This window comes from Periplaneta americana, chromosome 8 (assembly GCF_040183065.1).
Source record: "Periplaneta americana isolate PAMFEO1 chromosome 8, P.americana_PAMFEO1_priV1, whole genome shotgun sequence".
NCBI lineage: Eukaryota > Metazoa > Arthropoda > Insecta > Blattodea > Blattidae > Periplaneta > Periplaneta americana.
This window is the reverse complement of record NC_091124.1, coordinates 39,142,770-39,166,209: the sequence shown is the minus strand read 5'-3', so window position 1 is coordinate 39,166,209 and position 23,440 is coordinate 39,142,770. Positions and strand designations below refer to the sequence as shown.

Sequence of the window (23,440 nt, the reverse complement as noted above, 5' to 3'; positions counted from 1 at the left end):
CCATTTTTAAAGACATGCGACAACCTAGATTCTGAAATGCTCTAAGCATGTTACATACTAGCTCAGCATAATTATCAGTTCGATAATTTCCTTAAAACCTAGTTGACATTTGTACAAATGTGTCATAAGCTTCGAGTTCAAGAGCACTCAGTTTTGACCTGAACGTAGTGTCACATATCAACTGTCGAATCACTGGCCCAATGAAAATTCCTGGCTTCAATTTTGCATCACTTTTCATTCTGCCAAACTTCTCCTTCAGATACTTAAAGCCCGCACAAAGTTTTTCATGAGGCCAAGTTTAATGTGAAAGGGGGAAGAAAATATATCTTCTTTGCAACGAGCACCTTGTGTTAAAAATGTTATTATTTTAAAATTGTGACGTGACAGAAAAAAACGGACTTCAGATCTGTAACCAGCACACCCAAATGAGGGTTGATACACTTATTTTTGTTCAGTAGCAAAATCACTGTAGACCATTGATTATCTAGCATCTGAGTGAAATGAAGGTGATGTCAGAAAAATGAGTATAGGATACAGTACCGAAAGTTACCCAGCGTTTTTTGTTCCTAATGGGTAGAGGAAAATCTCGAAAAAAAACCTCAACCAGGTAACTTGTCCCAACCAACATTTTAATACGGGTTTACTTGTTTCAAGGTGAAACAAGCTTACCCTTACTTTACAGCTATGGACACCAAATGTTAATAACCCTGTATGGTTGATGGAGATTTTGGATTACTTTTAATCACTGGCTGCTTCAAGCGTTTTTAATTTTGGTAGAGGAAGAGCATTTCAGGTGAACAGAACCTAATCAAGGTGAGAAACTCTTTTTCCTTGTCGGTATTTAATTGAAAATGATAATGGCGAGACTATCACTGTCAACGCTGCTGTATGCTGACAGGTCCTTATTCACATCAATGCCGATTTAGACTTTTGAGTTCAAAGGTTTGGAATTTGAGCAAGACAGAGCCACATTACACATTGGCTATGGTAATCCAACGTTCCTCCAGGAATTCTTTCCAAATATAGTCATCTCCAGGGTCCTGTGCCATGGTCTAAGGCATCCTGCCTGGGACTTGCGTTACGGAATGCGTGCTTGTTCGAGTCCTCACGGAAAAGAAATTTTCTCATGAAAACTTCGGCCAGTGTATGGGACCAGTGCCCATCCAGCATTGTGATACACTTGGGGAGCTACGATAGGTAGCGAAATCCTGTTACGCAAACCAACTATAACGGCTGGGGGGCGGGCTCATCATGCTAACCACACGATACCTCCATTCTGGTTGGATGATCGTCCACCTCTGCCTCTGCATGTGCCCGTGAGGCCAGCAGCCAGCTGGTCGGTCTTGGCCCTTCATGGCCTATAGCACCACGGATTATTATTATTGTTATTATTATTATTGTTATTATTATTATTATTATTATTATTATTATTATTATTGTCGTCTCCAGGGGATCTGCCTTTCCCTATCCCCCCAGAAGTCCGGACCTCACGATGTGTGATGCATTTCTGTGTGACATGTTAAAGAAACAGTGTTTTCGTCCAGTACCACATACCCTTGACGATCTGAAGGCAAATATTGAGTCTGATATTGAGCATAACTCCAGATCAGTGTGCTGGCATGCTTAGACACATCATTGACTGCATACAGTATGTAGTGGATAATGACGGACGCCATGTGAAACATATAATTGTGTGAAGACAGTCACAAGACCAGAAGTTTCGGTTACCTTTTTTTTTTAAACATCCTGTATTATATATATATATATATATATATATATATATATATATATATATATATATACTGGGTGTTCATTTCAAAGTGTGTCATGACGTCACTGTTGTTGGGTCACCGATTTAAAGCGAGTTTCAGCTTATATGTTAGAGAAGTTGCCTATTATTTAAGGCGTTCTTCAATCTGAACTTGAGAACGTGTACGGTATAACTTGAACGTCGTAGCAACAGATGGCGGTCTGTACGGTCTGTGTGCTACCATAACCTCTTTCGAACTGTGTTTTGCGCCGGCAAGTCGTACGCAGGGTATTTGTTATCATCGGTTGCGTACGGTAACATTCCACAACACAAATGAAATGCTCCGTGTCCATGTTGACCGTCGAAGTTAATGTCAACAAATACGTAAGTAATCGTCTTAACCGTCTCCCCATATCCCGACAGTACATATTTCTAAACAGTTCACATTCCTGCCACTACCGGCGTTACCGTACGTATCGGTACGTACTCTTCAGAATGAATGCCGTACTTGCTAGGCAACTTCTGTGCCTCATAGGTTATACACCTCTGCGGAAGTGTAGGGAGATTGAATTCTCTAGGCTCATCGGCTAGCCACATGACAGCATACAGCGAGCCATGACACACTTTGAACTGAACACCCAGTATATATTGAAAGGGACGCTAGGGTATACTTAAATGAATAGAAAATCTATATTAGTTTTGTAATTAAATGCACGGTTAATTAGAAAATTAAATTTGAAGTTTCAGCAGTCCGACAACATCGCCACTAATACATTCTACTCGTGATACAGATGTAAGAGTCAACAAACTCGTGTGTCTCGGTCCTTGCATCATGCAGTGGCTTGAAATTAGAGATTTTAAAATTAAATTTACACGAAAACCGTCCATGTATTGAAATACACCAGAGGGATAAATTATTCTTTATTAGTTCTCCTATCAATATGGACAAAAATCACGATCCTACTCGCAATAGTTACCGAAAAAGAGGTTGTTAAACATTTGGGAAAAAACATTTTTTTTTTCTGAAAAGATTATGAACTTTTCACCAATATGATATCATAGTTTTTTGTTACATACAACATGAGCTATTCACTCTGAAAATTTGCAAGACTATTTCACTTCCACCCTGTATATACAAATTGAAATATAAGTAGGTAATATTTAAACAAAATTGATTAATAACACTGTGAAAGACGGAGTTATTTGCTTGAAGTTACGTTAGTTCTGAATAATTACAAGGAAAAATTGTTCCTGGGCTGGGTATCGATCCCGGGACCCTTCTCTTAGCACACGAACACTCTCTCGACTGAGCTACTCCAGGAACCATTGAAATGATTCAAATCTGCATTACAGGGAGCTACTACCTGAAAGTCAGATTTGTATAATTACGTTATTTCTCTTAGTAAAGGGTTGGCATGAAGGAGTGACTTATTTCTGTAAGTAGTCTGTAAAAAATAACCTTAATCAGTTTGTCTGGCCCAGGGGTTTGAACCTGGGTCTTCCCGAATACAAGACTCAAACACAACTGTCTGATGAAAGAGTAATGGAACGGAGAAAAATTCTCTCCGGCGCCGGGATTTGAACCGTCTGAGCTAACATGATCAGTAACAAAAGCGTAATTTGTGCTACCAAAGGAAATAATGGACTATGAACGACATCTCACATAAAAATACGAGTATTAGTAACACCAATCAGCAATAGATGGAGTCTACAGCGAAAATTTGATCTCCACTGTTCAAAACACCCGAAGGTCTATGATTCCGGCTGGTTAGTGACAGAAAGATTATCTCGAGACAGTCCATGACTTATTTAATACATTTCCAATAACCTTGTAAGTATTAATAATTACTTGCCATGACCTACATTAACATTCACGATAACAGCACGGCTAATTGAGATTCAACAAGGCAGTTAACATGGCAACAGATCATGTAACACTGACAACCATACACAATACATACAAGAGGTTCAGAAGCAAAGGGGTACAAGTAACATTTCTAAGAACATGAGTTACGTGCATCCAGGGCAAGCTAAATCATTTTATGGGCAAAGGGATATATCTTTTAATCTTCTGAGGTGACTCAATGGTAACGCATCAGCCCTGCATTTGGGAGGTCTGCATTAAGGGGCTCTCCTCCAGCCTATTACAGTGTTAAACTGCTATCTATGGGTGACCAATTTCTGGAAAACTGTTGTAGCTATGGACTTGAAATTTTTACTACATATTATTTTCAGTGTAATAATCCTTTTGAAAAGTTATTCAAGGCTTTTACGGCCACTAGACAGAGTAACAAAAAAAAAACTTTTTTAATGAAAATGTTACTCGGGCACTTGGGAAGTTTATAGTAAGAAGTTTTTTGCCTCTACATCAGTATTGCATCCCTTTCACAAATTTGAGTTTTTCTCTAAACTACATTTTTAGACGTTCAAAATGCTCTATGTGCATGCAGTTTTCACAAAATTCAATAAAAACACTCATACATACCCAAGTATAGGCCTATGTATATTATTTGAGATGTAACATTGAGAAACCTGAAGTATCTTCAAAATTAAGAACTAAAAAATAAGAAGAAATAAATCTGTATCTTGAATAAGTTAAAGGAAAAATTGTTCCAGGACTGGGTATTGAACCCATGACCTTTGGCTGGGCGTGCCAAAGCACTACCAACAGAGTTACCAGGAGTTATTCAAGTCAGCTTTACAGGGACCTGAAAGCCAGATTTATATAAATCTGTACTTTATTTATTTTAGGATTGTTGTCACAATTATGAGGTTTTCAGGAAATGAAACACTGTGAACTACCACCTTATGAACATGAAGAAAAGTGTTAAACATAAAGGCGGCTGTCCATGAAAATAATATTATGAAGTCTGAAGTTGGAAGTCCACATTCGACCTTAGTGCCCCAACAATAACATTGACTTCCGACCTAGTGCAGATTCTTGTACATTATTGGGAGCTGGAGTACCAGCTTCTGTGATCTGACAGAGAAGCCTTTTCCGTTTTTATGACTTATTACCAATACTGAGAAGTTATAGTCTTAAAGGAACATTCCAACATGAATAGTAATACATGTCAGGCTTACAAAGTTATGCCTAAACCTAATCTAGATACCACACAAGTTTCTAAATGTTAATTAGGGTTCATAAAAAAAAAACTATGAGCTTGCTGTGTCTAAACGTAATGCACATGGAACATTTCGAACTAATTTGCATAAATAAAATAAAATAAACTTCGAAACTAGCAGTCTGACCCAGGTGAAAAAAAAAACCACGCACACACCCCCTCCTCTTCAGAGCTGTAACTTCAGTAATGTCTGAGATAATGGGGCATTTGTATAAAAAGTAGTTTCCATTAATCACTAACAAATAATGGTTTGCTACTCTGTAAATCATAACATGAATACTTTTAAAAATTCTGTAAAATTAAATAATTTATATTTTGCGATTTGAAATCAGAAGTAAACGCTGAAATACTGAAACAATTGTCTTTAGAGACAATTAATATTAGGTACCCTCCACAAAACTGGCTTCATTTATACACCGACGGATCCTCGATCACCAGAGAACAAGGTGCCGGTGCAGGTGTTATGTTTGTCTCTTCTCACTTTATAGATCTCTTGGATATGGAACAAGTTTTGATGGTGAAATCATTGCAATAAGGGAAAGTCTCAGGAATCTTCTATGCCACATCAATAAATTTAGGAATGCAGTTATATTGTCAGACTCCAAAGCAGCTATTCTATCAATAGTCTCTAAACACACACCTTCATCTCAAACAGCAGAAATAACTAAAATGCTCTCTCAATTAATATCACTCAATAAAAGAATTGTATTCCAATGGATACCATCCCATTGTGGAATCCTGGGAAACGAGAATGCGGATGCTTTAGCAAAGAAGGGCAGCACTGCTACTTACAGACCCGTTACAAAATCTACGTATTACTCTGTGAAAAGATTTATTAAATCTACATACTTTGACTTCAACAAACAAAATTTGATAACACAATCCCAAGGGAAAAAATGGAACTCTCTGCATCATAATCCACAGTTAATTCCCGATTTACCACGAAAATCGTCTGTAGTTGCATTTAGATTGGCAACAGGCCATAATTGTTTGGCCAAACACGTGCATAGAATTGGAATATATCAGTCCCCTAACTGTCCATTGTGCAACTCAAACCAAGAAATGGATTCGGAACACCTCAAAATCTGTGCTTCAGTGGCTGGTCATGATAATACGAGGAGTGTTCTTAAAGTAAGTTCCATTCTCAATTATAGCCGTCGCATCGCTGCAATCGTTATTTTGCGCATACGTGTTTTCTTCTTCAGTCCTCAGGCAAGCTGTGCATGCAGTTTCAGAGCTTCAGTCCGTGTGTGTGGTTAGTTGTGATCAGTTGAAATGTTTAAAGTGATTGAGCACCCCGCCGACTGTGAGATGCAGTCTGTTATCCGTTTTTTGAATGCGAGAAACATCAAACCAGCTGACATTCATCATCAACTTTGTGAGGTGTCTGGTGATGATGCCATTAGTGATGGAATGATCAGGAGATGGGTTAGAAAGTTCAACGAGGGCCGCGTCTCTGTACATGACGAGCAGCATACCGGTCGGCCATTTTTGATCAATGACGATTTGGTGCATTCTGTCGATGAAAAAATTCAAGAGGACAGGAGGTTCACAATTTCTTCGCTTTCCTTGAATTTTCCACAAATGTTGCGGAGTGGTTCGCAGGAGGGTGAATTCTACAATGAGGGGATAGAAAGACTTGTGCCACGACTCGATAAATGCCTCAATAATGGTGGAGATTATGGTGAGAAGTAATTGAAGTGTGGGGAATACAATGCTACAAAAATGGTTTGTAAATATTTTCCAGTTTACTTTCTACACCCTTTTGGAACTTACTTTAAGAACACGCCTCGTATCTTTGAAAAATATTGGAGTCCAAGAGGTCAAATAACTTTATTGTCAAATGCCTGGCATTAGAAAACAACAACATATTTTGCAATTTCACATCCCCCCCCCCCCCCCCCATGTATTTGGATGGGAAGGTTCCTAATTCTTTCTAACCTAATTGGCACAATGAGAACGTAAAATAAACTAAATAAATGCTGTTACTTTTCGAATCTTACTTACCTCCACATTACCTACAACAGGGAAAGGGTTAAACTTTTCAGAAATGGTTTAAGTCTAGCAGATACTATTGAATAGAAATCAGTTTTATTTTCATGTCATATTTGCATATTGCCAGTCAGTCTTTCTGTTACAAATAACAGTACATTTTTGTAATTTTGGAAAATTCTCACTTAAATATTAATACAAAAATCCAGCATTGAGTGAAGTCTATTCTACAAACACACATACTGCAAGCACTGAAATGTAATGAAATACAACCCACTAGAATCTCAATCTGTATCAAAACAGACGTAGTAATAACAATTGGCTATAGTAACAATCTGAAGCATTATATTATCAAGTTACATATTTTCAAGTGAAATAGTGGACGTTAATGAAATAAGTCAAAGCATAATGCTGATCACATGAAAAAAAAGTGAATTATAAAACAAGAGGACACAACTCAACCTCATTCTTTGCAACACTATGAATATTTTATTTATTTACTCTACTGTATATTCAATAAGAGTGTGTTATCATGCTTATACATAATAAATTCAAGTACATGGCTTACAATAACTTCGAAGTGCATAATATGAAAAGAACAAAGGCCAAAGAGTGTAGGAAACTCTAAGAGGTAGGCTAACAAGAGCATTAACAAAATCGTTTAAATTATCAGATATCTTCTATCCAACAGCTTTAATTTATTTAGCGTTAAGTCACTCATCATAATTATCAAGTTAAATACTGCAGAAATACGTCAAGAACTGATACTTTTCATGTTTGATCAAGGCACTGCAAAAACGAGTTTCCAGGCATAGGCCAACGAAAATACATTTCTCCTTTATTTGAATTTGTCAAATGTTTTTGTAACATTTAAATTTCAAATGAAAATGAACTCTAAAACTAAAATAATTACTGATAAATCTGTGTTCACGTACGTTTGAAAATTCATTACACAATTATTCTGTATCAGTTAATGGGTGTAAGAGCTTAAAAAGGAAACTAAGTCACTTGTTTACTATAAACATGCTTCAAGGCCATTTCACACACAGATAATGTTAAGTCAGGTACACAGTACGATTTTTGAGATCTATATGGTCAATCCTGTGTTTTTATTCTTAAGTATTTAAAATTGAATGTTATTGTTAGAATGGACACATATTTAATGCACAAATTGTAATATCATTTGATATAACTATATCTGAAAATGTGAAGAGCATAAGTCACAAATTTGTTCACTTACATTAGTCACAGATCACAATCTCTAATCGAAATTATTGAAAAAAAAAAAAAGTGTGTACAAACTACAATACATATCCCAGTTCCCTTCTGGCCAACAGGTGAAGTTCATACTTTCGATGTTTCTTTGTTGCAGTTCAATATACGATTTTATTTGTTAAAAGGCGCGTTAAAAATTTTATATTCAGTTTTCATCATTGTTGTTTGTATTTTATTGTATGTACATTATTTTGAAATAGAACAAATTTTAAAAATGAACTCTAACCTCAACAATATCATCGCAATATACAGGATGTTTCTGAAATACTTTGACAAACTTTGGGGCCACGTTCCTCACACTAAAACAAGAAAAAAAGTTCATATAAACATATATCCGAAAATCCTTAGTTTTTTTTTAGCTATTAATGAAAGAACATAATGAAACATCTGTTAGATATTGTTAGCTTGGCAGCAAGTATTGCAACTTTAATCAATTCAGAAACTCATAACAAATGTTCAAAATGTTCTCCTCTTGCTTCCACTTTCATTGTTATGAGTTTCTGAATTGATTAAAGTTACAACACTTGCTACGAAGCTAACAGTATCTAACAGATGTTTCATTATGTTCATTCATTAATAACTAAAAAACTAAGGATTTTCGGACATATGTTTATATGAACTTTCTTTATTGTTTTGGTGAGAGGAACATGTCCCCAAGGTTTGTCGAAGTATTTCTGAAACACCCTGTATAATAAAATTAATAATTTATATTTCTCTGCCATAACAGAATAAAGTAATAAAATTCCACTTTCTACAATATGCAATAGATGGAGATGGGGCACCTGGCTAATTGTGAAACTCTTAGGACATTTGTGGACCTTCCATCAAAATATTGGGAAGCAAGAAGGATGACGACTTCATTGTGAAATCCAGAGCATCACACACGCACACGCACGCACACACACACACACGCACGCACGCACACTATGCAATAGTATATTACAATACAAGATTGGGAACTGCTTTTTACAAAATTGAGAAAAAGTTTGAAAAACAAGCAGAGTTGAGTTTTTCAATTTCAGAGATTTTGTAATGCGCTTCACAAATGTACATTGTACAACATTTTTTGTACGATTACATTTTTAAAATTGCGAATGCAATATATTTTGCATTGAAAATTTAGAGCAATATTATTCCAAAGCATTCGCAAAACTGCACTGTAATGGGTCTATTTCAGTATAGTTTTATGTTATGAAGAAAGGTTTCCCTAGCAAGAAGTTTATGTGTGGGAATTTCTAACTTTCAAGACCTAACAGCAATAGCTGTAAAAAAAAAAAAAAAAAAAAAAAAAAAAAAAAAAAAAAAACTTGATCGTGCAAAAATAACTATTATGGCTTTCTAAATTATAAAAAACTGTTGTATGAAACCTCATTTTCGTCCACTAGTTATCTTCTCCTGTTTGGCTAAGAATATATTATTTGTAAAAGCTTAAACAACATTTAAAGATGAAACTTTAAATTGGTAATACTCCATTATCTTTTCTTTTCTGACGAATTACGAATCTTCATGACTTCAACTTAACACAGACTTATGCATGGCGCAATTATAAAGTCAAACAACATGTTGATTGTGATTAGAGACCGTCACCTGTGACTAATACTATTATTATTATTATTATTAAAAAAAATCGCAGAAGTGAAAAAGACAATCAACTGAATATACAATTCAGACTTGATCTTGCTTGCAATTAAATGTAAATTTTCCCCGAAAGGAAAGGTCTGAATATTATAATAAAAAAGGATGCATTTCACACAAGCAGGCTATCAAAAAGTGAACTGGATTAATATGGCTAAAAACTTTCGTAATGTTGGCATTGTGTAAGACATTTTAAAACTTTCAACATAAATATAATGGCTGATTTCGTTGTGTATATTTATAACTGGCAAGACATCAGATTTATTTACGAAAGAACAGTATTTATAACTGGCAAGACATCAGATGATTTATTTATGAAAAGAACAGATGTTTCACACACGCGTTCATGACCTCTTATCTGCAGAGACATTTGTTTTTCAAGGTCAGAAATATGTGCAATATTGTTATCTGATATGAGAATTTCAGACATCACGTTACATGTAATATCGAACTGTAGTCTGCCCTCAATTCAATAGACCCTAATGTAATGGATTTCAGAAACAGACCAAAGATTAAAGGAACCCAAAATATTTGACCAGTATCTGACAAAGGTTATAATAAAAAAGAATGCATTTCACACAAGCAAGCTATCAAAATGTGAACTGGATTAATATGGCTAAGAATTTTCGTAATGTTGGCATTGTGTACGACATTTTAAAATTTTCAACCTAAATATATAATGGCTGATTTCATCTAATTTTGTAAGTTTTGATCAGTCTGTGCTTTCTATTATCAAACTGAGTATTTTACTTTCATTCTCAAGTTTCAAATCATGTACACGAAATATCAATATTTACATATTTAATTCTTCTTAAGTTATTTATAGAGTCCACAGTTATAAACACATTGTTTTCTCTAATAACCCAGCGACTTGAGGATCAACTGCATTTCATTAAACATAAAAATCAGCATGCTGGAACAATACTGACAATGATGTGAATCAAGAGTGAAGACTAATTTTTAGTGGTGAAGAGAATAGAATAAATTATGCCTTACAATACTTTTGTCATTTTCATACGGGTTTGAAATTGCTTTTTAAATATTAATGATTTTAGAAATTTTAATGCTTTACAGGAAATTTAGAAGTAACTCAATCCGTAAAATATTTTTAATTCAATCTGAAATTTATATATATTATTATACCACTTAAAATCAAGGACATCTGCATTCAGGTAAATCTTACGAAGAAAGATTCTACAAACGTTTTAAATAGTTACCAGTTCTATTATAGTGTCAGATCAATCGTAAGGGATGTAGCTAATGATAAACGATCTAACAACTTGTCAAGAATTGTGGGCATTTAAGTGCAAAATGGCATTTTTTAGTAATATAGGCTATTCACAATAAGCTTCTCTTGGAAGCCATGTCAAACTGGTTGTACTTGAAAAGTGTGTCTAGACTGAATTACGAAAATGAATGTTATTGAATAATTATGGCTCCAAGCATTGTATAAAAAATTAAATACTTCTTTATCAGATATGAGGCAGCAAATTCAACCTCATTTTAATTACATTCAAAACAGACAACTTGCAGAGTATTTTTGGGGGGGGGGAGGGGGGTGGTTAGTAAATTTAATTTATATTTTTTGCAAGCTCTGTTTATATTTCATGACATAACTGCTTAGGAAAGAGACAGTTATATTGGGTGATTATAATTATCAACAAAATAGCATCTTGTGAGCCAGGAGTCCAACTTCTTATCAGGATGATGGAACACAACAAGAGAGATTGTAACACAAAGGATCTTAAGTAAAGAAATAATAATATAGCTGTACCTGATATGGTATCTATACAGTTGTCCAACAAACATTATTTCTCTACTTAAGATACTGTTGTTACTTTTTTTTTAATAGTGGGTGATAGACAATAACACAGCAATAACTACACACCATGAGGATGAACAAGTATTGACACGTTCAAGATATGTTCTAAAAAACAAAAAACTAAGAAAATTAGAAGATATCTGAAGATGAAATGTCAGTAATAACAAAACATGTAGAAAAAAACACCAGAAATCTCACATGGAATATGAACCTACATCGAAGTGGGCGACCAGAAATTCATCTCTCTCAGCTCTGATGGTTTTGCACGGAATGTTTTACTTTTCAGTGCGGGTGAGTCGCTTGCAACAGTGGCTGCAGCGACATCCAACCCCACTTCCACACCCTGGTCATCATCTTTAGAACCCTCACTCAACATCTTAGACACAAGAGCAGTCATAGACTTATTACGTCTCATTTCTACAGAATGTTGATCCGGCTCGCCTTGTGGTTTGGTTGGTTTCTTGTGCTCTTCTTCCGGAATTGTTATAGAATCCATGGAACCTGATAACTCACGCTGTTGCTGTCCTAGCAGGCCAGATAAGATCCAGCTTCCGGGGTACTTATTAGCAGAATCTTGTCCACCAGACGGATGGATATTGGCTTTCTCTAGTGCGAAAGCTCCAGTGAAGTATCTGTTCTGAACTTTCCTTCGATTCTGGGGAGATGTCTGAGGTGAGCCCAACGGACTTGCCGGTAGAGACTTGCTTCCGCGCCGTTTGTTCTTATTGAAACCTTCCCCCGTTGCCACGTTGTCATCAGCATTGGAGCTAAACCCTCGCATCAGCATGGTTCCTGCAATCATCTGGTGTGCGACTTGCACAACGGATTTTCCACAAGCTGCTGCCTCACCAGTGAAGCCATCATCTACTCCTGCTGGTTTTGGTGCACGGACTGACTTATTGTAGGCCTTCACAATGGAATCACTTGCTCCTGTACAAAACACATTCCAAATTAGCTTCAACAAACACGTACATGACCCTTAAGGAGGGAGGAGGGTAGTAGTAGTATTTATTTATTTAACCTGGTAGAGATAAAGCCATGAGGCCTTCTCTTCTCCTCTACCAGGAGATTACAACTACAATATTAAGAATACAATTACAATTATAATTACAATTAATATTAAATTTACAATAACGCAGAATAAAAATGGGAAATGCCTGTTATTATTCGGTAGAGAAGCTTTTGTCATCTAATCTGCTGTCAAAAAATCTGAAAGAATTTGTAAAACAAATATATTACCAGTTGTTCTGTATGGTTGTGAAACTTGGACTCTCACTTTAAGAGAAGAACAGAGATTAAGTGTGTTTGAGAATAAGGTTCTTTGGAAAATATTTCGGGCTAAAAGGGATGAAATTACAGGATAATGGAGAAAGTTACACAATGCAGAACTGCACGTATCGTATTCTTCACCTGACATAATTAGGAACATTAAATCCAGATGTTTGAGATGGTCAGGGCACGTAGCACATATGGGTGAATCCAGAAATGTATATAGAGTGGTAGCTGGGAGACTGGAGGGAAAAAGACTTTTGGGGAGGTCGAGACGTAGATAGGAGGATAATATTAAAATGGATTTGAGGGAGGTGGGATATGAGGATAGAGACTGGATTAATCTTGCACAGGATAGGGACCAATGGCGGTCTTATGTGAGGGCAGCAATGAACCTGCAGGTTCCTTCAAAGCCAGTAAGTAAGTAAGTATTAAATTTAAAATTACAATTACAACAAAAATCAAAGTACGAAAAAATTACCTGATTAATAAAGGCTCGGCAATTTATTGTAGAAGTTAAGAACAAAGAACTTTTTTTTTTTACTGAACTACAAATTAAACCTAGAATAATGAAATTATATAGTGATGAAATTACAGGATAATGAAATATTCTGTGATAGAATAAGAGAATTATTTACAAGAAGCCATGTCTGAACGAGTCTCAATTACTGACCAAGTGCCTAGTAAGTTTGCGTTTTAATTTTATTTCAACAGTCCCTGATGCTAGCAGGTAGCGAATTCCACAGTCTTGCCAGGGCTATTGTGAAAGAGGATGAGTATGAGGAAGTGCGATGGGATGGTATTGTTAGTATTGTTTCATGGCGAGAATGTAGGTTCAGATTATGATGGGAAGAAAGGTAAGTGAAACGAGACGACAGGCACGAAGGAATAGAAGAGCTCAAGATTTCGAAGAGAAGGAGAAGTGAATGTAAATTTCTTTTCTTATCTAGTTTAACCCAACCTATTGCTTCCAAGGATGAGAAAATATGATCATATTTGCAAACATTGCTTACAAAACATACAAATTATGAGCACGCTGAAATTTCATTTTGTTATCGCTGGAAAGGTCAGTCAGTAAAATGTCGGCATAGTCAAGATAGGGCAATGCAAGTGTCTACACAAGGGACTTTTTTAAACAAGAGGAAAAATGAACATTTATCCTTTTTAACACATGGATAATAGAATAATCTTTTCTGCAGGTTTCTTATATAGGGTAGGAGTCTACATGATTACACCATACTCAGTGTGTATATAGTTTTATTACTAATGGCAATGCTCTTCTATTTCTGTCACCATTTCAGGATTGAGATGAATATAAATTTCTCAGCAAAGTTTTCAATATAAACAAACATCGACATTTGCTTTTTGTGAAAATTAAAACACAGAATGGAAAACAAAGACACTTGTTACTGTTGCTAGCATTAGAACTGATAAACTGATGATTGATCTTTCTCCCCTTCTTTCTACAATCCATATTGATTCTCTCGTCAAGGACTGGAAACAACTCACTGTAGCTTATGGTTCAATAATACACAAAAAACTATGCTGATGATAAGTTTCTGCTAGCAGATTCTGAAGATGGTCTACAGATATCGTTGCACAATCTTAACAAAGTATCTAAACTTATGATCAAACATAAGAGATGGATCGTTGCTGGGTATGTACACTTACCAACAGATGAAGAGGAGTCCATCTTGGCCTCTGGGATGAACTGGCGACACTGCAAAGTGTGTTGTGAAAAGTCTTGTTTTGATACTTGTTCTGTTTTTTCTAACAAATCACTCGTTTGACGGATGGCTTGCTCCTGCGGCTTTTGTGATGAGTATGCCTTTGGATATCGTATATAGAAAAAGCTGTCATCATGTGATGGCGGTGAAAACGTTTCATCGAGATCATATCTGTAATTTAAAAGATGCATATTAAAACATAAGTCAGCAATTGCTTTAAAAAAATCAGGTCTTAACATTTTCTTAGAATGACAGAATCTTTAAAAGAATTAAAACTCAGATTCCTCTGAATCAAATTAAAAAAAAAACATATTTGCAGAGAATCAACAACTAAAGGATGGTTCTTTATCAAGAACATGTTGCAATGTAATGATTTATAACAGTGGTTCCCAAATTTTTAGAAGGTGCGACCCACTCTTGGGCAAGACTTCCATATGCGACCCCCACTACCGAACTGGTAGGGTACTTAACCTCATTCGAAAAATATAAATCTCTGTAAAATTGTCAAACAACAATTATTTTACTAAAAATTAGTGCATAACACCCTAAGAACGACCAAAATGAAAGAATGTAGTGCAACAGTAATACGAAATATTACATGAACATCATTTCTAGAAGCCTATTTTGCTGATATTTTCGAACATCTGCATGGTAATTAGTTTCCAAGGCCAAGATGTTTACAAATAACAACCAGGGATAAAATCAAAGGATTTATAAAGAAACTTGATTTGTGGTCGACATCACTTAACCAAGGCATTAAAAACTGGTGGAAAATTTACGTATCATACGACAAATACCGACTTTTATGTAAATCTAGCTTTCAGGTAGAAACAGACTGAATAATTTCAAGGGATAAATTGTACTAATATTGGGTATCTCAGAGACAGTGTCGGGTGTAGTTCCTGGGTAGCTCAGTCAGTAGAGCATTTGTGCACTAAGTGAAAGGTCCCAGTATCGATACCCAACCCTGGAACATTTTTCCCTTGAAATTATTCAAATACTGAGTTTGTTTTTGCGAACTTGAAATTAAGTTTGCACAGTTCTAAAGAACAGCTTGAGTATTTTCCGGTATACACAAAACAATACTACAGTCACTAATTGACACTAAATCTATTTTTAGACAGTTGCATTCAACTGGTTCAAATTACTAAAAAAAATTTATTCATTTAAATAATTATGTAGCCTACATATCTACTGATGGAATGTTGCAACTATACTTTTACGCAGTGTGTAGATTAGTGTTAGCTCAATAGAATGTATGAATACCCCGAGCTTGCAAAAGAAAGCTCTTAAATTTTTCATAACATTTGCAACTTCATATTTATGCAAAATAAGCTTCTCGTCTATGCTGCCATCAAAACAAAGATGAGAAATTCCACTGAACTTTGAAGTGATATCACTACATGTATGTCAAATACAGATTCCAGAGCTACTTTCTGAAAAACAGACATACTTATTGCATCAATAACATTATTTTTTAAATTAGTGTATAACTACTGACTTTTTTCATTTAATTTTATAAATCATCTTGCGACTCCCCAGTTTTTGGGAACAAATGATTTATAGTATCATATAGACGAATATATACAATTTCTTACATTTCGATTGCTTATGGCTAAATTGTATATTACTACAAAGAAAAATCTCCATGCATATTGTTAAGTGAAAACCATTTTCAAAGTTCCATAATATTTTTAATAGCTAAGCCACTCAGGGATGTTCTTTAAATATATTAATAAGTGTTAGATTTAAGTAATGCATGAAGCAGAGTAAAACCAGTTACAAAATGAACATTCTGTTCCATCAGAGTTCAATTCATGATAATTCTGCAAGTAAATGCATCACTGCATGCAATTTATATTGACAAGGAACTCTCAAGATATAAGAATGAGAACAATTCACTGCTGCTGCTGCTGTCTTGATCATCCAGCAAATATCACACGAAGAAAAAAATTCGTTCTTATGGTTTCTGGCTGGAGGAAAATATGACAGAAAAGGTTATCATATAAGAGAGCAGAACTGAAAACAATACAGCTTATACAAAGAAATAACAGATAACAGTTTCTGGTTTTTTAAGTTTCAATGACCTTGCTCTTTACAGCTACTTCATTTTAACCCTTATTCAAAAGACATACATAAATTAAACTACAGGGAGATCCACTTACAATTAAGAGAGGTTACAGCACTCACTGATGCAATGTGTAATCGGCACTTACATACATCCATTACTTCTTTATCAGCCAAGTGAACCTTTCTGGGAAGCAACAGTACAAGACTGTTCAGTAATTCTATTGCAATGGTTCAATATAGCATTGAAGAAAGAATTATTTTAGTGGAAAATTATTTACAGAATGGGGTTGTGGATTGTCACCGATATTGTTTGATCTCTATATTAATAAGGTATTAGAAGAATGGAAAAGAAAGAACCCGGGAGGTATGAAAGAAAGAAATGGAAAGACAAACTCTATCCTGTCTCCTTATGATCAGGTTCTTATTGCAGCCTCAGAAGATCAGTTACAAAGAAATGTCACACTTTTAAACAATATATTACAAGAATACAACTTGCAAATATCACATAGGGAAACGAAATCTATGGCTATGGAGGGTAAACACATACGAAGATGTAAAATAGTAATAAATAATAACACCAAGTTAACTGAAATATTTACTCAGCACTATCCCCCTACAGAAATATAACACAGATGAAGAGGGAAATACACAGAAATGTGTCAAACTAAACAGATGAATACAAAGAAATTTTGGAAAATATATGAATAAAGATGTAAAATTAAGAATGTATAATATACCCTCTAAACTGACACTATGTACAGTAGTGGCAAAAAAAAAATCGGACCGACCCTTGTAGCTGATTTCAGAGCCTTGTTCACTCCAGAGCACGATAGACTGGTAACGAAGACTTTCGTGGTTCGAATCCTGCCTGGGAAGGAAACTGTTTTTTTTGTTCCTTATTCAAATTTATTTCCAATACTTTTCGATTGCAGGGATATTTTACTACTTAATTAACTTATTATTCCCAGAACATGAATTTTACCAGCAATCGAAAAGTATTGGGAATAAATTTGACTAAGGGACAAAAAAAAGTTTCCCTCCCAGGCAAGATTCGAACCACGAAAGTCTTAGTTACCAGTCTATCGTGCTGTGGAGTGAATAAGGCTCTGAAATCAGCTACAAGGGTCGGTCTGGTTTTTTTTGCCACTACTGTACACTTAGTGAAACATGGATAATAACGACTCGAGAAAAAAGAAGGTTGGAAGTGACACACATGTGCTTCATGATATCTATCGCAGGTGTTACTCTGAGAGACAAAGTAAAGAGCCAAACAATAAGAGAACAACTAGGAATCAAATCAGTAACAGAGGGTATCCAAGAGTACCAACAAGGATGGAGCCAGTGTATTTTGAGGATGTCCAATACATGTATTCCACACCAAGTACACACACATATATATGTATGTATATAAAACCGAGTGGGGTGATGAGTCATAGGACATCCTAGGATTAGATGGAAACAGTAATTCCATTGACCTCGGAACAGGAATAAACCCAAACCTTGTGTAGGCGGAAGAAGAATTATTTACAGAATGAAAACTCTGTAAAATAATTCTCTGTCCCTGTTGACCTTCCTGACAACATGGTTTACAGCCCCAGAAAATTTAAAGGCTTGGGACTTTTCAGATCTCAATGGGAAGCGGTTCTGCAACAAATTAATGCCTTGAAAACACTATACAAATCAAATAATCCATATATTCTAAATACCAGAAGCCCAACACTGCTTAGTCAGAGAAAAATTTAACATACGATTATAGTCTCACTAACTCCCGAGATGGATTTCTTGATTCAAGGAAAGTGAGGGCTACGCTAAGAGATCTACAATTTCAGAAATGGAGCGCGCTTTCTCAGAAAGGGAAAGGAGTTTCCCTTTTTGCGGAACATCCTGCCATAAACTGGTGGATCACTCATCATGAAGGACTGAGCTGCAGTGAATGGAGGGATGCTATAAAAATGGTCGGTAATGTTGCGGCTGTACGCGCTATTCCGGGCAGATCCATGGACAGTAACCGTTGTCGCCACTGCTTCAACGAGATAGAAACTCTCACCCATGTTCTTGGATCTTGCCCGCATGGTGAGACATTACGCAATGCCAGACATCACAAAATCAGGTCCGTAATCGCTCAAACTCTTTGCGACAAGCAATCTACCACCTACAGCTTACCCAAGTCAAGTCTGCGAGTTGGGATATCGGGATGGAATGTAGAGGCAAAACACAGTTGCCACATAGGTCACCTGACGCTCAGATTTCAACGTGTGCACATCGTTTAAAATACACTACGGAGCGCACGCATTTTTTTGTCCTTGTCTTCAGATAAAGGCAACAGTTACGCTGTCTCCCAGCCTCCCCCCTCATGAAACTTTCTCCACGCTTGCCAATCAGAACGCCAAACCTCAATGTCAAGCAGAAGTAGAAGTACAGTCTATTTCAAAGCGTCTTCAATTGTTACCGCTCTATGAACTGAAGCGCAGTAGGAAAACTTTGCTGTCATATGAGACTGTACTGGTCTCCTCTCGTTACCGCCTCCTTTCACTACAGAACTGCCTCCAACTTCCCCTCGGCTTGGAGACTTAACTTGGTCGAGCTGTATGAAGAAATCCATGGTCTATCAGAAACAGGAAGTTGTCGGCAGGTTGATATATTAGTCTTTAACAACACAACAAGCTATGGTATATAATAGATCCTACTACCCGCTTCGAATTGAATACAACTCAACTGGAAGATGTCAAAAATAAGAAGAATCAAATTTATGCTCCAACTCTTCCCTATTATTTAAATATGTATAAGTTACAATCTATTGAAATTACTGGATTATTAGTGAGTGCCGATTACAAAAAAATTTATTGATTTATGCAAAGAATTCAATCTTTAATCGTCTTTGGCCAAGATTGTTTCTTTGATAGCTCTAAAATATTCAACCCATCTTCTGAGAAATCGCATATATAAAGTAAATTAATAGCACAAAAATAATAATTATATTTCTCACGAAAATTTTATGCTAATACTTGTATATCTGGTATACTTTGTCCTTCAGGGCAACCCCTACTTTCGGGGAAGTTTGTTTAAATTAAATTAAAATCTAAATCTGATATTAAATAGGTGAAACAGAAGAATATGCGTAATTTCGTTACCCACGATCATTCCAGTCTTTTAAATTCGATACATTTCGTTACCAATTGCTTAAATTAATTACTTTTTGGCTACTTTCGTTACCAGCAAACACTCTGCCCTGGGACTTATGCAGCTTCCTCAGATAGGTGAATGACAAAACCTAAAATTACACTAAAAACACATTTTATAGAGTTTTTGTTCTGTAAAGTTCCTACTGTACTGAACTACTGCGATACAGAATAATGCTGCTCCTTCGCAAAATGTTGACTCTGCTGATAAGAGAACATGCGACATAAGTTCAAAACTTACTGCAGTGATGGACACTGAACTCTCAAACTATAAACAGATCTCCATTTGATATACACTCAAATACAATTAGCTTTTGTTTCCTGGATCGCATACGAAAGCCATTACTAATCATTAGAAATAGGATTTTGTCATCTAAGATGTAATTTGGTGACTGAGCTCAAATGTCTGGCAACAGCCAACCTGCTACCACTGGGTTAAAATGGGTTAATTACACACTCAAAAATTCCATCCAGTACATATCAGCATTCCCTAACATGCATCAATGCCTGCTCGTAAATGCAACAAGTCCGAGTGTGCCAGGGTTATCACTACTGACCTGGTAAGCACTTTCTCAGGGCTGTTTGGGCTGAAATTCCAACGGATTGTATCAGTTACTCATTCCAAACTTCACTATATTTACAAGACTAAATGTAACAGGTCTAATCTTCCAAGATTCAAACTTAGCTAATAGCAATTTAATTTAATCTAATGGCACACGCATTTGACTTAGTCATTCACCCAAGCATCCCATTTCTGGGCAATATACCGAAGCTGTAGGCCTAGTTCCTTTTAGCCACCCGTAGGCATTACCATTGGTGCACCATGGGAGACACTACACAGCACCATATGGTGGTGATTAATATGGACCAATGGTGGACTGTCAGTAGGGGAAAATTGCAGTATTCTACAAAAACTATCACCAAACAGTCCTTGTCCACCACAAATTCCAGTTATATTTGCCAGGTTTGGAACCTGGGAAAGCTGACATACTGGTTCATCTGATGGTGTGCTCACAATCGATTTTTATGAATAAAAATTCTTAGGTACCAGGTGGGAAATATATTGATAAAACGGAAAAACCATCTGGGATGTAAGTTTTTTTTATTATTATAAGCTATAAGTTAAGGTCCAGTTAATAATTTGCTTTTTTCGGCCATCAAAATGCTACAGCTGAAGAGACGAGAGTTAACTGTAACACCACGGTTAATTATGTACCGTAGGCCCTAATTTGCTTAGACAAAAATATCTTTCCTACATAAACAAAAACCCTGCGAACATTAGAGGTATAGAAAATGGCGGTTCATGATATAATTTGTAAATGGTTGTAGTTAACATATGATGTTATTTTCTAATGCCAGGCATTTGACAATAAAGTCATTTGACCTCTTGCAATCCAATATTTTGCAAAGATATTATCATGGCCAGCCACTGAAGCACAGATTTTGAGGTGTTCCGAATCCATTTATTGGTTTGAGTTGCACAATTGGCAGTTAGGGGACTGATATATTCCAATTCTACGCAGGTGTTTGGCCAAACAATCATAGCCTGTTGCCAATCTAAATGCAGCTATAGACGATTTGCGTGGTAAATCGGGAATTAACTGTGGATTTTGATGCAGAGAGTTCCATTTTTTCTCTTGAGATTGTGTTATCAAATTTTGTTTGTTAAAGTCTAAGTATGTAGATTTAATAAATCTTTTCACAGAGTAAGACGTAGATTTAGTAACAGGTCTGTAAGTAGCAGTGCTGCCCTTCTTTGCTAAAGCATCCGCATTCTCGTTTCCCAGGATTCCACAATGGGATGGTATCCATTGGAATACAATTCTTTTATTGAGTGATATTAATTGAGAGAGCATTTTAGTTATTTCTGCTGTTTGAGATGAAGGTGTGTGTTTAGAGACTATTGATAGAATAGCTGTTTTGGAGTCTGACAATATAACTATAGGGCTACCTATTTATAAAATGTGTTGTAATCTGAAAATGGCCTTCAAATCACGCAACATAGATTCAATCCTGAGAGGGAAAGAAATAAATTACGACATATGAGGAAAGGGATTCACTTTTACAATGAAATTACGTAATAATAAAACGACTATGTACAGCATCAGCTGTTATTCGGCGAGTTGCACACCAATGGCACCACCATTTGATATGGCGAGATCTCTAGATACAAGAACGCATAAATAGTTCTGTTTACGAAAGACCGAAGATCAATAGGCTATATAGCTATAGTAAAGATGAATGGGTCCCATACATATTGAACATACGCCTATTTGAAATAAATATTAGAGAATTAAATCTAAATATTCATTTCCACCACAGGTCAATTTTTGCGAGCCTAAACAACGAATAGGCCTATCGCAACTGTAAATGATGTAATAAGTCCATCACAATGGTTGTACTGTTTTCCCACCTGTCTCCAATCTTGCTTTTCATCCACTGTGGCAGAGACACTCCAGAGTTGAGAGAACGATCTTGTTCGGTAGACCCCATGGTGTATAGTTATTGCAGTGTGTTATTATGAGAAGATACAGCTGACAAAGTGTAGACTAGTAGATATTAAGTTTCAGAAAACGATGTTCTGATGCGTGTCAAACTAGGAATACGCCTTCGACATAGCGTGTGCCTGAGAAACAAAAACACATTCTATTTCATACTGTTAACATTTTGTTCTATTTTTCATATCTAAATTTCTGTCCATAAATGATAGTTTCCACCAAACACATGTGATTAGGAAATTACATGCTATAAAACAAATATTATATTTACATAATAAAGTAGGACTTAAGTGCACTGTTAAACGTTGTTACAACACACACGACAGGAAATGCAAAGCTAATGATGCTGCTGTCACATTAAAATTGTTATAGTTCCTGTGTTGGGCAATAAAGGCCTCCTTTTGACCTTGCAAGCAAAACTAAGTTTAGTTTTGGCATCATTATTTGAAAAAAACTGCAACGTGAACTTTATTAATACATAGCCAGGGAGCAATCATTAATGTTAATATCTATTTAAAATTAAACAAAAACACGTTTTACTTACATGACTTCTTTCAAACACAACAACATTCCCAAAAAATCCCATTGCTGCAACTTCAACAACCAATATGGCTACCCTTCCCACACCACGACCGAAAGACAGATGCTTTCCTGGATACAACGTGACTTCTATTTATGCATTCTACTAACAGATGGTAGGACTGACTGTTGCTTTGTGCGTCCTCTATACAAAACGTTAAAACTAAGTACACGAATAAACATATGTAATGATTACAAAACAGGACTGAATAACAAAAATAGGAAATATTGATTTCCGACTTTTAATTAAGTTACGTTTTCACTGCCTTTAGAAAAAAAAATATTGACAAGCCGTAAAAATTGATATTGAAATTTTGCGGAATTTCACAGCATCCGATACGGTACCGAAAAAGTTGAAGTTCAACGGTATTTCCTGTTATTTATTTATTTATTTCACATCGACTCCTTGAGCAAAAGGAGATAATTGGATCATTACATTAAATATATGACGATATATAAATTATAGAATGAATACATCCAAAATCAACTTACGGATATTAACAAATACTACAATATTTT

The 23,440-nt window shown here is 35.8% G+C and overlaps 1 protein-coding gene across 2 annotated transcripts; it reads right to left on the bottom strand.

The window, feature by feature from the left end:
* Window positions 1–6,944: 6,944 nt before the first annotated feature.
* LOC138704654 (uncharacterized) lies at window positions 6,945–23,022 on the bottom strand. 2 transcript variants are annotated; one of them, XM_069832757.1, is made up of 5 exons: window positions 22,887–23,022; window positions 22,258–22,470; window positions 20,402–20,431; window positions 14,540–14,766; window positions 6,945–12,529 (listed from the first exon to the last, which is right to left on the bottom strand). In XM_069832757.1, exons 2-5 carry the CDS (start codon window positions 22,335–22,337, stop codon window positions 11,811–11,813), a joined length of 1,056 nt encoding a protein of 351 aa, XP_069688858.1. In that variant the 5' UTR covers window positions 22,338–22,470; window positions 22,887–23,022; the 3' UTR covers window positions 6,945–11,810. The 2 variants fall into 2 exon arrangements, with proteins under 2 accessions (XP_069688858.1, XP_069688859.1); XM_069832758.1 differs by lacking the exon at window positions 20,402–20,431.
* Between the last annotated feature and the right edge of the window lie 418 nt (window positions 23,023–23,440).